At 43.8% G+C, this 12,005-nt stretch overlaps 1 protein-coding gene across 1 annotated transcript; it reads right to left on the reverse strand.

Moving 5' to 3' along the window:
* Positions 1-477: 477 nt before the first annotated feature.
* ZDHHC23 (zinc finger DHHC-type palmitoyltransferase 23) lies at positions 478-10,255 on the reverse strand. Its single transcript, XM_049785782.1, has 5 exons — positions 10,104-10,255; positions 9,405-9,598; positions 4,677-5,366; positions 1,860-2,027; positions 478-797 (listed from the first exon to the last, which is right to left on the reverse strand). Exons 2-5 carry the CDS (start codon positions 9,563-9,565, stop codon positions 530-532), a joined length of 1,287 nt encoding a protein of 428 aa, XP_049641739.1. The 5' UTR covers positions 9,566-9,598; positions 10,104-10,255; the 3' UTR covers positions 478-529.
* Positions 10,256-12,005: the final 1,750 nt, after the last annotated feature.

Below are 12,005 nucleotides of genomic sequence, written 5' to 3' on the forward strand. Positions count from 1 at the left end.
TGACTCATAATCATAAGTTTTAAACTGACTTAAGATTTTCCTGCTCTTTCTTACCTCTCCGCTTTACCTCTCTGTATTTCACATTGCTCATCCATCATGTGACCCTTACAATAGCTGTGGGGTGAGGCAGCCAAGGAAGGCTCAGTGCTCCACTTTATGGATAAACCTGAGACTCAGAAAGTGACTCCACAAAGGGCCACATGGCTATAGGAATTGAAAGAGAAACTAGACTCTCCCAATCCAAAACTCTCATGCCTGTCCTAACAGATGGGAATTGCTACTCTCAGTTTGTACAGTGGCAATCACATCCTTTTCCACTTCTGTTCACAGGCTTACTTAGGTGACTGGGAAGGAATGGCTCTACTTTTAAGTTGTAAAGTCAGAGAAATAAACTCCCAGCCTGATCTCTTAAATGCTTTTAAGAAACGGGGGAGCAAAACAAAGAGCCTGTTGTAGACACAAAAAAGGTACAATGGAAGGAAGCAGAGGCGGAACCATTTCCCCCTGAAAGCCAAACAAAGAAGGCACTTTAAACAATGTTCTCAGCAGGGTGGTGAAATGGGTGAGTACCCAGGGTGGAAAACTGGTGCCAGTTCCGCAGGAAGCCCCGATTATACTGGCCTGTGTCCACAATGAGCCCACAGAGAAGCCGACGCCCCGTCTTCTGTCGGAGGGCCTGCTGGACTTCTCTCTCGGTCACGTTGTAACTGATGTTGATCAGCTGGATGAGGAAGATGTAGGCCATGCCCGCAGTGATGATCACAGAGTACCACACACAGGTGAAGGACAGAGCAGAGCTGGGATGGGGAAAGGGTCAGTCAGTAGTGTGGGGTTTTGGCATTCCCAAAGCCGGCACCATTCTACCATTTTACACAACCAAAAGATGACTAAGGACTTCATAATCTAACTGGAAAATTCTCTTGAATATTCAAACTGCAATGCCCTGCTTACCTGATGACTATTGACATGGTCATTTTAGGGGACTGGAGTAATAGTACAGTGGGTAGGGCACTCACCTTGCGAGTGGCCAACCCGGGTTCTATCTATTGTATCCCAAATAGTCTCCCTTAAGACCTACCAGCAGCAATCCTTGAGCATATAGCCAGGAGTAAGCCCTGAGCACTGCTCGGTGTGTCACCACCCCTACTCTTCCCCCTACAAAAAACTAAAAAAATTTTTATTTTAATGGTCAGTTCACTACATTTTAGCTTTCATGTTCCAAGTAAGAACTGCTTTTTTTTTTTTTTTTTTTGTCTTCCCCACACAGCCAATACAATGCCTGGCATAAAACATTCAAAATGTTTGCTGAATATAATTTTTAAATTGTTCTTCATGATGTTTAAGAAAATCCTGGCCTAAATATAACAGTCCTCATGAGTGGTGATTAAAAAAAAAGAAGAAGAACAGAAAGACCAGGGGAAGTCACTGAGAGAAGACAGGTCAGAAAATTGAGTTCTTCAAACACAGTAAGTTAAGATTGAACTAGAAAGCTCAGAGTGATATGAACAGACATAGCATTCCCAATATTTAAGACAAGCATATAAACATGCCACCCTAGGACTGTTAGCCCACTGTTTCACTGTTGCTTCTCTGTGCAGATAAGTGATTATCTGATTCTGGAATTACCTGATAAAGGTATGCTTACCTGTGGAGTACTAGGTCTCTCACTTTGGAAGGGCCAATGATTCTTTTACCATTGGCCTAAAAAAAAGGCACCTGCATAGTTTTTCTAGCAGTTTCTGGAATATCCTGTATCCTCTTGGGTTGAGAATTCTTCCCACCCATAAATCATAGACTTCCACACCAATGACAAAAGCAATCCCTTTTCTGTGGGCCTTTCTGTGATGGCCACATCTCACCTGTAATTCGCATACACTCCAGGACAGTAGAAGAGAGCAGTGAAGACACTTCTATCTCTACAAATGGTGTCCAAGGTCAACGTTATCCCATACACCGAGGTAAGCAAGAAGATCGAAAGGGCAAGTATAAATGCTTGATGATTTGATTCTCCAACACAGCTATTTATCCTCAAAACAGCATGGGGAAAGGGGGGAAAGCAAACATGTTTTCAAAAGTTCTCTATACAGATCATATCACAAACAAGAAAACTTCAAGCAGGAACAGTGTGAATTTCAATTACTAAAAAGTCAGTTCTCTTATTTTTCCTTTTTAAAAAAATAAAAACTTCACTCTGCAGGCAGATGTGATTCTTGGTACTTTGGAATGTAAAATCCTACCACTAGTTTCAAAGTACAAGACTGCAAAAATGCAAAACAGGGTTAATAAATATTCCTGCATATTAATAAGCTAAGTCCATTATTAATTTCAATTAATATCCTATTTATCATAAGAAGGAGTGATAAAGTTATAAATACTTAAAAATGCTACATCAGAAGCATTGTATGATGAGAAAACATATTAAGCATATACATAATAAAAAAAAGAGTCCAGGATGTTAAATCCCTGATGTGAAGTAGAGAACAATTTGGTACTATTTGGCATTGCTGTTAGGAGCAGCAGGTCACTGAGAGTCCAGGGGCACTCAGAGGTCTTTCAGAAGCTATCAAGTCCCCTGCAAATCTGTACTTATAAATGAGCCCCACACATGCACACAAACAAAAAGACAAGTTGAAAAATCTACACATGAAAATCTCTGTTTACTACTAATGAAATGATAAAGCCCCAGAAAAAAACTCGACCCACAGTCACTCCATCCCACCCTTCTAATCCCTCATCCTCTCCTAGGCCCCTTCCTAGGGGAAGCTATGCTACATGACTGGAATTTGAACCACTGGAAAAAAAATTAAAAAAACAGTTGGACCAGGAAGAGAGTATATGGATTAGAACACCTGGCCCTAATCCAGTCTCTGCCACTACATGACGCCCCAGCATTGCCAAGTGTGGCTCTAGTGGTCCCCAGCACACAGGGCTTGTTGCACAACCATGGGCCCCAGCATTCAGCAGTCCAGTCAGGTAGGCTCAGAATCACTCTCAGTGGCTCTCAGGTTCCCTGAAGACTGCTTGGGATCCTCTCAGCCATAAACCTTTAAATAGAAATATTTACTGACCCAGAAACAATGTTACTTAGGGCATTTATGTCAGAATCATTTCCTTCTAGATTTAGTTGATGTGGTTTCAATATCATCTTTAAAAGTTGTGTCAGAGGGGTCGGAGCAATAACACAGTAGTAGGGCATTTGCCTTGTAAGTAGCTGATTTAGGAGGGACCTTGGTTTGATCCCCTGGTGTCCTATATGGTCCCCCAAGCCAGGAGTGATTTCTCAGCACATAGCCAGAAGTAACCCCTGAGCATCACAGGGTATGGCCCAAAAAGCAAAAAAAAAAGTTGTATCTGATAGGTCATATATGTCATCTTGTCACTGACCAGACATCAGGTAGCCAATTAAGTCAATCTCTTTGAAAATAACCAAGTAAGGAGCTACAAAAAGAAGAAATCATTTGCAGCATCAAAATGATTAAGGATGCATGAGATGAGAGAATAAGACTCAACTGAGGGGCCGGGAAGGTGGCGCTAGAGATAAGGTGTCTGCCTTGTAAGCTCTACCAAGGAATGGACCACGGTTCGATCCCCCTGCGTCCCATATGGTCCCCCCAAGCCAGGGGCGATTTCTGAGCACATAGCCAGGAGTAACCCCTGAGCGTCAAATGGGTGTGGCCCAAAAACCAAAAAAAAAAAAAAGACTCAACTGAATGCTTTTTGTTTTCTTTTACAGGGTGTACTTTCTTCTTTTTTTTTTTTGTTTTTGGTTTTTGGGTCACACCCAGCAGCACTCAGGGGTTACTCCTGGCTCGGGACCATTTGGGATGCCAGAATTTGAACCAATGACCTTCTGCATGAAAGGCAAATGCCTTACTTTCGTGCTCTCTCTCTGGACCCAGGTTGTACTTTCTTTTTTAGGGGGAGTCTTGGGGGGGGGGTCACACCCAGCAGTGCTCAGGGGTTACTCCTGGCTCTATGCTCAGAAATTGTCCTGGCAGGCTCGGGGAACCATATGGGATGCCAGGATTCGAACCACTGACCTTCTGCATGCAAGGCAAACACCTTACCGCTATGCTAAGAAGGTACACCTTCTTAAACTCTGTTTTCAAACAGAAGGAAATACACCTAGCTAAATACTGATAAAAGTTTTTCAAGGGGCCGGGAGGGATAGCATGGAGGTAAGGCTGGGTATGACCCCCCAAAAAAATAAAAATTAAAAAAATTAAAACTTTTTCAAAATCATTCAGCTATGGATTGTTCTCTTTTAAAAAAGACATAGGAGAAGAGAAGTCAGTCAAAAAACAAAACAAACACAACAAAAAACCAGGAGAGACTGGAAAGAGGCCTAGCACCATATGCTCCCCTACAAACCACTAAGAGTTGTCCCCCCAAGTACCAAGCTGAGAGAAGCCCATGAGCATCAGTTGGTGTGGTCTCCCCAACAAAAACTAGCACTATGGAAAAAGAAAAAGAAAGAACCTTCAGGATATGACTGAAGAACCTAAATTTGTGAAACTCGAAAAACGGATGACTAAGTGGGAACATCATAACAATCCACAAATATCTTTAAGGTGTAAAGCTGGGAAAAGAATTTAGGATTGTATAAAGGAAGAGCAAACACAGCTAGTGTCTCACGTGAATTTACACTTCCCCAGTTCCAGACTTTTCCAACATACCAGACACAATGATGATCCATTCTCCTCACACAGATGCCACATATCCGGCAGTGCCATGCCCGGGCTGGTCGCACCAGCTGGCACTTCGCACACCAGTCTTCCTTGCCCCTACCAGGAGAGCCTGGGGGGTCTTCCTTCAGAGTTCGATTGCTGAGACTTCCCGACAGATCTGGACTGGGGGAGCCTTTGGGCTTCTCTTGCCCTTTTCTGTTCGGGCATTCTACTTGTCTGTGGCTTGGGAATGTGTCATTGCTTGCTGGATGTCTGAGGTAGCCTGGATTCTTCTTGGCTCTATACAAGGCTAAAAGTATCAAAAATAATCCGAAGGTAAGGAGAGCCAGCTGAAGGGGCCCAACACGCCCTTTGGGGACCACTTCCTGCAGGAACACATAGTACATGTAGCCCAGAGAAAATAATCCAAGGCTGAGGAAAAACAGAGTTTGTTCTTTCCTTCTGTGAGTGAGGTAGTAGTACCACAGGGCCAGCACAGGGAGGGAGGTCAAAATCACCACCCCCAGGAGGAAATGCCAGGAAGCCACACGGAGGAAGATGGGCAGGAGGACGAGCGGGGGGATGATGCTGATGTTGACCTTTCTGGCTCCCCTAAGCCAGGGAATTCGAAGGCGATCCGAGATTGTATCCATGATCCTCTCACAGGTCTCTGGCTGCACAGATTTACAAGAAATCCATCTATTGCAGAAAGAGCAGAAAGAGAAGGCACTTCATATGGTTGGCTGGAATAAGAATCACCAGCTCTGTAGGTCAAACAGCAGGATAAATGGCAAAAAGAGATCAAATATTCTACTCCCTTATCACTGAACACAACCTGCTCAGATTCATCTTTTTTTAAAAAAGTAAACAGGATTTTTTTTTTTTAGAAATGGAACAATAATTTTTCAAACAAACAGAGAGAATACAATTAAGTCCTATCCAGACTGGGTAAGGGTACAGATAATCTCAAATACTTCATGATCTAACTGTGAAGACAATATAAGAATTTAAGAAATACTGGATCACTGAGAAAAGCAAAAATCACCCGTAGTGGATCACTGACAAAGCAAAAATCACCCAAGGAACTATTATAGTCAAACACTCTTAAGATGATGTATTCAGAGGAAAATGAATTTTTGAGGGAGAAACCATCAGAGGGGTCTTTGCAAAATAGGTAGGTTTTGTATGTTACCTCACATAGGCAAACATGAATACCCTATATTCAAGGAGGGGAGTGGATGGGGGCTTCCAGGAAATCATGCATAGCAATAAACCTGTCCTGGATTCAGGAGAAAAATGATACACATAAACAGGGAAGAAGACATAAAGCAACTTCTTCAACTGCAACCTACAGATGAAGATGGGTTGAAAGCCACTGGTCCATGCTGGCATGGATGCAGGGATAAAAGAATTCCCATGTACTGCTGGTAAGAATGCCAATTGTTCCAGCCTTTGGGAAAATATGGACTCTCCTCAAAACACTAGGAACTGACTTTCCATATGATCCAGCAATTCTACTTCTTGAAACCTAATGCCCTTCCTCTATCCTCACCCCCAAAAGGGCTCAAAAACACAAAACAGAAAAGACATCTGCTCCCCTTCTTCACTGCCACACTATTTACAAAAGTCCAAATCTGCAAATAGCCAAATATGCAAGAACAGAGTGGATCAAGAAAGTGATACACATATACATATATAGATGATTGATGTGGCCATAAGATGAAATCACGCAATTTGCTTTTACATGAACAGATCTGGAAAAATATGCTGAGTGAAGTTAAAAGGAAGAGGGACAGACAGAATGACCTCTCTCTTTTTAGTGATATTAAGAAACAGTAGGGGAATAATAAATTTCCCCAAATAACAAAAAACACAGGAACTGCTCTTCAGTAGGAGGCATCACATTGGCGAATGGGGGGAGGGGGGGCAGGACAAGGAGAAGGATATTAAGGCAATGGCAAAGAGAGGTGGTTTCTAGAGGGTGGCTGCTAGAAGGTGGCAAAGCTTTATGCATGAAACCAAAGCAGCAGCAATATAGTAAACCACAGTGTCTAAAGGAGGAAAACAGTTTCCTGCCAGAGAGGTGGGGAGTATGGAGAGAAACTGGGTACACTGGTGGGATGAAATGAACACTAATGAAGTGATTGGTACTAAAACATATGCTTAAACTTCAATTATGAATAGCTTTGTAAGTCAAAATGCTGCAATAATAAAAATATAAAAATATGTCACATAAGCTGAGAACTGGTCAAAAGAATCACATGTTTAGGTAACACATGCTACTTTCTTTATACTTTCTCATCTATTGCAAAGAGAATGAGTGAGGCAACTTTAAAACATTAAAAAGAAAACACCAGTTCATTTCCTACTTATAATTGCCGGTGCCTGCACAAGTACATACAGGTCAGGTGCCAGTGATAGGTGTGAAAAGTTGATATACATTAGCCTAAAGACAGAGCTCAAACCAATATGCAGGAAATAACTGGGTAAATGTTTACTTTTTAACTGGCAAAGAAAAGAACAGTTTAAGAAATGCTAAACTGGGGCCGGAGAGATAGCATGGAGGTAAACATTTGCCTTGCATGCAGAAGGTTGGTTCGAATACTGGCATCCCAGGTCCCCCGAGTCTGCCAGGAGTGATTTCTGAGCATAGAGCCAGGAGTAACCCCTGAACACTGCCGGGTATGACCCCAAAAACAAACAATTAAACAAAAAAGAAATGCTAAACTATTTGATTTTTAGACAGAATAAAGTACGACTAGACGTGGGAGTGAACGGGAGTCACACAGCAGCTGGAGAGTGGGAATCCTGGGGACCTATCTACAGAGAAAGATTAGAAGAGAGCAGAGATGAGAAGTAGGAACAGGCAGGTCCCAAAGCTAGGAAGAAGGAAGAGCTAGAAGGCTCCACTCACAGCTGCACCACTCCATTCACTAATGCAAAGTGCTCCATTTATCACTATGAAAGCTTAAAGAATTTCTTTAAATATATGTTTGTTTGTTGTTTGTTTAAAAAAAAGACTAATGTCAAAGAATTAGAGACCTGGGGTGGTCTTTAAATGTCAGGAATGATACTAGAGGATAGACGTGCTGGAGGAATGCTTCCCATAGTGAGATTAATGAATCATGTTACACATCAGCAATTTGCCATTGAATGACTAGCAGTAATTTTTCTTGGTTTTGGGCCATAGCCAATGGTGCTCAGGACTTATGTTGGCTATGTGCTCAGGCATGACTCCTGGAGGGGTTCAGGGAACCATCTGTGGTGCCATGAATTGAACCCAAATCAACCATATGCAAGGCAAGCACCTTACCCACTGTACTATAACCCATGATGCTCAGGTGCTATTTCCAGCTCGCTGATGAGCAGAGAAGCATTATGGTACTCAGAGGACACTACACAGTACTAGGAATTTAATCAGTCTCTGCTGCATGCAAGGCAAACATCTCAACTCCTACATCATCTTTTGTGCTCCTTAACCAAGTAATGATTTTTTTTCTTCTCCATTTTGATTTCTGGGTCACACCCAACTGTGCATAGGGCTGACTCCTGGCTTTGTGCTCAGGGATCACTCCTGATGGTGGTTGGGGGAATCATATGTGGTACTGGAGATCCTAAGCAGAACACGTGCAAATAAAACTCTACTATCTCTCCAGTCCCCCAAGAGTAATTCCTAATTACCAGTAATTACTAGGAAAACATTTCCAACATATTTATTCTACCCATGTTATGCTTTCTATGTGAATATATATATTTTACTCCTTTTATTCCAAAGAATTATATATAAATATATAATATATTAATATACAATTGATATATAACATATTAATATATAATTATTTGGAATAAATATATAATAATTTGGAATATTATATATAATAATATATATAATTATTTGGAATAAAAGGGAAAAAGATCCAGGATATGCTATTTGGTACAATTTTCCAATCATGTTAAAATTTTTCATTTCTGAGGGTTGGAGAAATAGTTTGCCTGGCATGTGGCCAACCTGACTTTGATATCCAGCATCCCCTAAGGTCCTCCAAGCCCCTCCAGGAGTAATTCTTGAATGCAGAACCAGGAGTAAGCACTGAGCATCATCCAGTGTGACATTTAAAAAAATCATATTTCTGGTTAGCAAAGTTCAACCAACAGTGTTTTGCTGATCACACTGAAAGCAGCAAGTCTGGGGGAGGAACCTGCTGCTGCCTGGCTGGATTTCCTCCATAGAATTGGGGGACAGATACAATTCCCACAGCAAAAAAAATAAATAAAAAAAAATAATAATAATCTTCCATCCTCTCCTAGGCCCATTGTGGCCAGCTGTCAAGTAGTTAATCTATAAGTGCTAAGTACACTGACAATGTAAAAATGCCTGGAATGAATGTGTTGTTTTAATTTACAGATTATTCAGGCCTTTGGGAGGTGGAGGTGGGACATATTTTACTTGCCTTTAGCTGCCAATTTTTTCCAATACCAACTCCGTTTAAAAAAAAATAAACACCAAACAGACCTGTTAAATAATTGCTCACATCCCAGTAAAACATCGGTATAGTTATAAAATTTATAAAACTGGTGAAATTTCCAGATTTGACATAAAGGACATCTCCATTTTAGATTCTTTGGGAATAGAAGGAGCAAATTCTATAACGGATGGCAATGGTCAAAACACGTCTGAGAGGTCTCAGAATGGCCAACTGAGGGGCAAGCTAGCCTCAATCAAGGTCAGCCTCTTACCTGTCGCAACCCTCATCTAGATCCTGGCAGTCGCACAAGCAGGCGGCCACGTGGTTCTTCTCCCCTTGCCCATCTATGTACTCGCAGCAGCACAGGGGTTCCAATTCGGGTTCTTCCGAGTTCTTCTTCCTCGCCGGCTTCATCCTGCCCTGGGGTGCCATGACTCGCACCTGTCACCATGAGGATCCGAAGCCCTGGGTGGATGGAGAACTAGGGTGAGAGCGCAACTCACAGCTTGGAAACACACCCATGCCTTGCTTGCAGAGCTCTGCCACCGAGCCAGAGAGATCCAAATGGGGAGCAGGGAGAATAGAAAGGGGGAATCCAGCTTTCAATACGCTTCTGTGGCCCCACTTGACCAGAAAGGGCTTCAGAACTGCCAGGCAGGGACTCCGCCTCCAGGGCCCCCTCGCCAGTGGGAGCTGGGGGGGCTCCCGTTCCCATAGCGACAGCCGAGCGCGCGGCCCGGGACAGCCGGCGCGCGGGCGGCGGTGCTCACCTGCCGGTGCGGGGCGGAGAAAGGAAGGGAAGGAAGCACCGAGCGCCCTTGGAGACTCATTTTGGGGGGTGCCACGAAGAAGGGGAAGCAGGGAGAGTGGTCGCCACTAGCCTCCGGGGGGTCAGACCCCTTTGATCGCCTGGGAGTCCAGCCCCGCTGCAGCCCGAAGGCTGCGTGCATGACCTTGTCCGGGAAGTTACCTGCGCGCGCGCGGGGTCCGAGGCGCGGCGGGCGCTGGATGGAGCCAGACCTGAAGGAGTCTCTGCGGCCCCGTGGACGCGTTTGGGGGAGCTTCCCGGCTCCGGAGCGAGAAGAGAAGCGTGGGGCCGGACTCAGCTCTACACCGCCCACCTGTGCCCTAGGGCTAGCACCCTAGGCCCGCCCGCACGCCCTGCCCCCGGCCCTGGCGCCTCCTTCTCCAATGCTGTCCGCCTAGCTGGTCCCGGGAGGCGTGGGCGCCGCTCTGGCTCCGCACCTCCGCCCCGCCCCCGAGCGGCCACCTGGTCCTGTAGGAGATGCAGGGAAGCTCGGGAGCCCCAGTTGCTTCCCAGGTGGGCGAGGGCCAGGGTCCGACCAGTCTGAAATCGAACTCTCCGGGCAACAGGCATTCCAGGGCGAAGCTCTAGGAACCGCCTTCCCCGCCAATTCACCCCGATTGCCCCTTAAAGGCCCTTGACTGTCGTGGATCTATCTCCCCAAGTTTCTCCATTCCGTGCCCTTAGGCTCCACATTGAAGCAGGATTTTTGGTGCCAAGAGTGTTGTCCGCATGTCTACTTCAAACTGCTGCCATAACATGCGAATAAATCCGCTTTTTGGGGGGTGGTGGGGATTCTTTTTTGCACGATATTTTAGAGTACACCGTTTCTCTACAGCGGTTTTTCTAGTTTGTTGGTGTTGAACAGAAGGAAAACTCCCAAGTCCTTTTTGGATTTTATTAAAACGTAAGTGACATAAATACAGTTATGGAATGCAACAGACAGCTTATGTTCAGCCTTCATTCGAAACCAGTGTTGGTTTTCTTTGAGGTATGTTGTGAAGTACAACTTTTAAAGAAACGTTAGACGGTCAATTGTTGTTCGTCATTTTTGAGACTTTCTTTATACATAGCAGAGTTTCAGGTTTATAATTCAGTTACTCTGTTCACAGCCATACTCCCTCAAAATATCCCAGGCTGGTATTCTGGTCTCTCGAGGGAAGCTTGTAGAGATTTACCCAGAGAAAACCATTTCCCTCCCTGTGAGTCAATACTTCCATTCTCTGAAGTCATCTCAAAAATGACTTTGGCATTCCCAGGTGAGTTTAGTGTGTGAGAGAAAAAAAATTTTTTTTAACCAAGAATAATATCCACGAAATTTTCTGCACTGACTTGTTGCAGGGACATCACTTAACACTTGTCCCAAACATTTTACCATGACCAAAAGCTAGCATCTGATTTATGATTTAAGTGCACTTGTTTTGGGAAATAACGCACCCTAAAGTTTTTATTAAGAAGGTTTTGTCCCTAGCTTGTCACTAAACAACTAAAACCACACATTTAAAACGCCACCCGTGGCTATGGGAAAGGAATTCACTATTGATGTTGAACTTGATTGTCTCACTTCTACCACAAAAGATGGCTAAAGTGAAACTAAGCCTTAGCTCAAGTATTCAATTTGATCTGCCACTAAATACCCATATTTTAACATAATTTGCTTTTATTTTAAAACTCAACATAGATCTTGATTTTGAATCTTAGTATCCTACGTGGGGATTATGTTATGGAAATTTATTTTCTGCCTTATGAAGAGGTTATCTGTCTCTAAGAAAGGAGGGCTGGAACCATAGTACAGGAGGAGTAGGGCATTTGTCTTACATGTGGCCTACCAGTATTCGTTCTATCCCTGTCACCAAAGACCCTTACAGGGAGTACCTGAGACCCAACAGGAGGAATCCCTGAGCTCTTTGAGCCTAGAGCCAGGAGTAAGTCTTGAGCACCACTGGTTGTGGCCCAAAAAACAAAATAAAAAAGGTATATTGTTGAAGAGATAGTAGTGCTTGTCTTGTATGCAGTATGGTCCATAAGCCCTGCCCCCCACCCCCCAAGTACAAGGAGGTATATGGT

This window comes from Suncus etruscus, chromosome 13 (genome assembly GCF_024139225.1).
Source record: "Suncus etruscus isolate mSunEtr1 chromosome 13, mSunEtr1.pri.cur, whole genome shotgun sequence".
NCBI lineage: Eukaryota > Metazoa > Chordata > Mammalia > Eulipotyphla > Soricidae > Suncus > Suncus etruscus.